The 4,420-nt window shown below is 44.8% G+C and overlaps 1 protein-coding gene across 1 annotated transcript in view; it reads right to left on the bottom strand.

Moving 5' to 3' along the window:
- Nucleotides 1-4,420, bottom strand: part of LOC104163991 (solute carrier family 13 member 3-like) — a gene marked incomplete at its 5' end in the record, with an annotated part of 5,893 nt that overhangs the window by 1,348 nt on the left and 125 nt on the right. Inside the window, 2 exons of the mRNA XM_009703169.1 lie at nucleotides 3,733-3,896; nucleotides 4,259-4,420. The exon at nucleotides 4,259-4,420 is cut by the window's right edge and continues 125 nt beyond it. Of these exons, the coding sequence (XP_009701471.1) occupies nucleotides 3,733-3,896; nucleotides 4,259-4,420 (326 nt within the window). The remainder of the gene's footprint in view (nucleotides 1-3,732; nucleotides 3,897-4,258) is intronic.

Here is a 4,420-nt window from a genome sequence, read left to right as displayed (position 1 = left end):
AAGACCAACCCCCTGCCACTGCCACCCCAGCAGCCCCCCAATTCCCTTGCACCCCTCCGCAGTCTGAAACATCATTCTCTTCTACCCATATACGCACTGGAGATGGAAAGCAGGACACAGAGGGGCCAGCGGTCAAAGTCTCTGCACTCACTCACGTGTGCGCCAAAAACACCGAGCTCATTCCAGCTCAGTGAACCAAGGAGTTTTGCAAAGTCATGATTTACACATCGCTAATTTACCGAATTGGAGTTAATTGGCTTGGACGCACACATGCTGAGCTTTCACCCCAATGATACCGTGATGGAGGGATGTAATTAGAAGGATGAACATTAACCCATGGTTGACTGTTGATCCCCCAACGCATTTAGTCCAAGGCCTCTTACCACTGCCGTCCTATTCAAGCCTAGTGCTGGCTCTATAAAGACATATATTTCATTCTACCTCTTAACATTTTTTCAAATTTTTTCCCTGCTAAGCCTAACTCCCATCCCATCTTGCCAGAACTGTCTGAGAGTTACCTCTCAAGGAAGGTTTGCAAAAGGCAAGCACGCAAAGGAAAGGCAAAGTCACCGCAGAGCCAACTTTTCCTATGAAACTCGTAAAAAGGAATTGAAAAGTGTTACAGGTCCAAAAGTCAGACGAAGCCAAAGACCGCTGAGGTAGGACCTGGCTGTACGCACTTCTCATGGAGCAGTATGAGAAGGATTCAGCAGTCATTTCACCCAAATATCTCATATACCTTATAGGCAGAAAGGCTTGTCCTAAATAAGTTTGGCTTTAATGACATATTTATTGTTTCTAAAAAGTTGAAAAGGCCTGAGAAGGAGTATTTCCACCTACCAAGGGGTGCAGGCAGCAGCAGTGGGGCCGTACCCTGCCAGCACAGGCTGGGTTTAGGCAGCCAAACCAGGCAGCGGTGTCCAAAAATGCACATTTCCCACCTGTCCCTTTAGAGCCATCATCTCCAGGTCTGTGACCCAAGGAAACACCTCAAGCACTGACTGCAGTTTATCTTAAATTTGCAAAATATATTCTTTATGCAGGAAAAAGAAGGATGGAAATATTTTCTTGTGATTTTTACCTGGAGATATTTTAGCTGCTCAGAGAAATAAAATATTGCCAATGAAGGGTTAGTGGGCAGAGAGCAGGAGAGATGGTCAGGCTCATGAGCACAGCAGTTTCCAACTTGTCACACGCTTATCGCTGGAGATGTCAGACAGAATCGTAGGGAATCTATAACCCACCTCCAAAAGGAAAATTCTGGAAGTTGAACAAAGCATGCTGGTGTTCAGTTGATAACCCTGCTTCAATCAACGAGAACCAGCTGGGACTTCAGCCACCAAAGCCCATCTAACTGCATTCTTGCATCAGTAGCCAACAGTGTCAAAATGAACAAAATGCTACATCAAATTTTAGCTATCAACAGCACAAGCATGCAAACATTTCCTGATCTATAACATGCTGCCCACACGGTTGAACATGGCCATAAGTGATTGCAACCTTGAGGTTCTCTCATCAGAAAAAAGTATGACCAACTGTTCAGAGACATCACTTTAATTCCAGCACTGTGTGTGTAAGCAAAGCCCTTCACAAAGCTGGTTTCATAGACTTGTTGAGATTTCTTCAGAAAATCAAATGCTTTTACATCCTACGTATTCTTTAATATATTTTTAATATTGTTTTTTTACCACTCAAGTATTTTTTAGCCTCCTGGACACTACTAGAGTGTTATTAAAGCATATCCAAGCAGATTTGCAAACTGACCTTATCATATGCCATTGTAAAAGTTTGCTTCCACATACAGTCCCCTTCAGAAATAAATCTGCCTGTCTTTTTTGGAACACAGATCACAATTCAGTTAGACTATAAAAATTAAGTAAACTATGAAATTAGTACATCTTTTTCTCAAATGCATGTTCCTTACATTCAGTCAGGTTTGATCAGGTTTGTGAAAAAACTAACTGCAACAGTCCCACTGGAAATATGGAACCAGCCCTGACTGCAGATGAGACCCGACAGACAGGAACCCCCTGCAGAAACCTCACCTTCATGTCCGCTCCTAGGTGTAACATCAGATTCATCACTTTTGACTGACTTCAGGTTTAGGGCTTCCTTCAAGGAATCCAGCTTTTCTCATCCGTTTAGAAAGATTATGGAAAAGGATGAGTCTACCTTGGGACACTAAAGTTCAAATAAAAAGTCTACAAGAAAACCTGCCTTTTGATGTTGTACATTTTACAGATGACTCCTCATTCACTTGTATTTATTACTTTTCTAAGTCTCTACCTCAAAAGAAAAATACATCATCACGCCATCACATGATATTTGCAAAGCATCACTTTATTCATTCTTCTACTTGCATGCCTCTCCCTTTGCCTTTTCTGGTTTCTCTCCCCACTGTAAGCGTTGTAAGCCAAGGACGTTAATTTTGTGCTTGCCAATGTCTAGGACAACGGGGGGTCTTGATTTTATGTGTTCCCAAACTCTACTGTATTTACAGTCACAACTACACAGTCAAATCATTTCAGGGGATGGGGTCAAGGTTTAAAGCAGACTGACAAAACACAATGCTTCTACAGAATAAGAAATTGTAGCAGGGAGGTTGATTTTAATAATGTGAATGGTCAAAAATTCATAAAGCAAATGTGATAAAGCAACCTGGAATGTAAGTATCTCATGATTGCTAGATATTAATGATGAATGATTAATTATATCTTTATTAGAGTATGTATATGTTTGAGTCTTCTTCTGGGGACTTCTTTTTCTGCCTTAGGACTCAGTGGGAACCAAAAAGCCATTGCTTTTAAATCAGAGGGGCAGAAGAATTATGAAGTAGCGCAAGAAAGAGAAGCCCTGCTACGGCTCCAACTATCAGTAATAGCTGCAAAGGGGACTTCATGACTTCATTTCTGGTTTGCTGTTTCTCATCACTGTCTGCCAGAAGCCCAAACCCCTGGTAAATGACTTGTGAAGAGAGGGCTGGAGAAAGACCTTATCTGACCGCATACCCCTGACCCAGCCTGCCCACGACCTGCTCAGGAACACCACCACGCAGCAGCATCCAGCTGGGAAATCGCAAACCACTTTATAAATAGGTATTTAACCTGCCAGCCTTCCCTTTCATCCTCCCTTTATCCTCCGGCTCAGGCTCCGGTTTCGCAGGGGAACAACTAGGAACACGCGAGGAGAAGCCCCCTGCCCAGGAGCACACGGCAGCCCTGTGTGCTGCCATGGAGGGGCCCTTGCCCTCACCCCTGCCCCACTCTCGCTGCCTGGCCAGTCCCTTGACTGTCCCTGCAGCAACGCACCATTACGTAGCACTCATCTGTCCGGGTGTTACTATCTACAGCCCTCCCTGGCTCTGGCTATCCCCACAGCGAGGCGTCCCTACGAATCCCATCACCATCATGCACCCCAGAGCTGGACTTTAACTTGTACCAGCAGCAGGTTTACAGAGCAGGTTGGCTGGGCATCACCATTTCGGGGTTTTTCTAGACAACTCACAAGCATTTCCTCCTGCATGACATGAGGAAGGGGCAGGATAAAAGGGAGTTTTATGCCCATACTCTTCCACCGCAGTAATAAAGTGTGTATTAAAATGGGACCAGCACTGAGATCAAGCTGCAGCTAAGAAACCTGGTACTTGTGCCAGTGAAGTCAATACGATGGGGCATATTTGATGGCAGCAGGGCAGACCTCAGCCAGCTTATACTACTGCCCTGTCTTAATTACCTTGGTTTTCTTCATTTTCCCTGTTCATATCCTTAGATGTCTCTTTCTCCCCAAAGAGGCTTTTTAAAATTGCATTTGCAATTGGAAGCATCATAGCAGTGGAGGCAGTATTACTTAACCACATGGACAGGAAAGACGTTGTCAACATCATCCCTAAAATTAGTCTGGAAGAGAGAAAAAAGGAAAAGCTGAATTTCTTCAGTTTGGCAATTCTCTGATATATTATAGCTATAGGAAGAAAAGCTCATGTGCAGGGATAACAAAGCTAACAGCAAAAAGAACTTCTGTGACTATCCTGTAACTGGATGGAGCACAAATACGAGGCTGAGCCAAACGATTCTCCTTGTGCTCTGTTGACCTCTGAGCAAAGGCAAACAGCTGAATAAACTCGATAAGCTGGAGAAAAGGGGGTGTGGACAGCCCCCCGGTATAGGAGACATTCGCATCACGCCCACCACAGCAGAGCCGCTTCCCAAGCGCCTGTGGCTCACGTCCCCCACGCAGATCCCCCTGCTCCCGTAGTCACCTGGCTGGCTGGACTCCCACCAACATGAGGACCCGAAGCGCGATCCTGCGGTGTAAATTCCACTCCTCAATGGCCGAGGCCATGATTAAACCACTGAGGAAGAGGAAATTGGTGTCTAAAAAGTATTGTGGGCAAACTTTGTTAGATGGGAGGATCCCCAGG

Source organism: Cariama cristata, unplaced genomic scaffold, assembly GCF_000690535.1.
Source record: "Cariama cristata isolate BGI_N322 unplaced genomic scaffold, ASM69053v1 scaffold34916, whole genome shotgun sequence".
NCBI classification, from domain to species: domain Eukaryota; kingdom Metazoa; phylum Chordata; class Aves; order Cariamiformes; family Cariamidae; genus Cariama; species Cariama cristata.
This window is presented reverse-complemented; position numbering and strand designations above follow the sequence as displayed.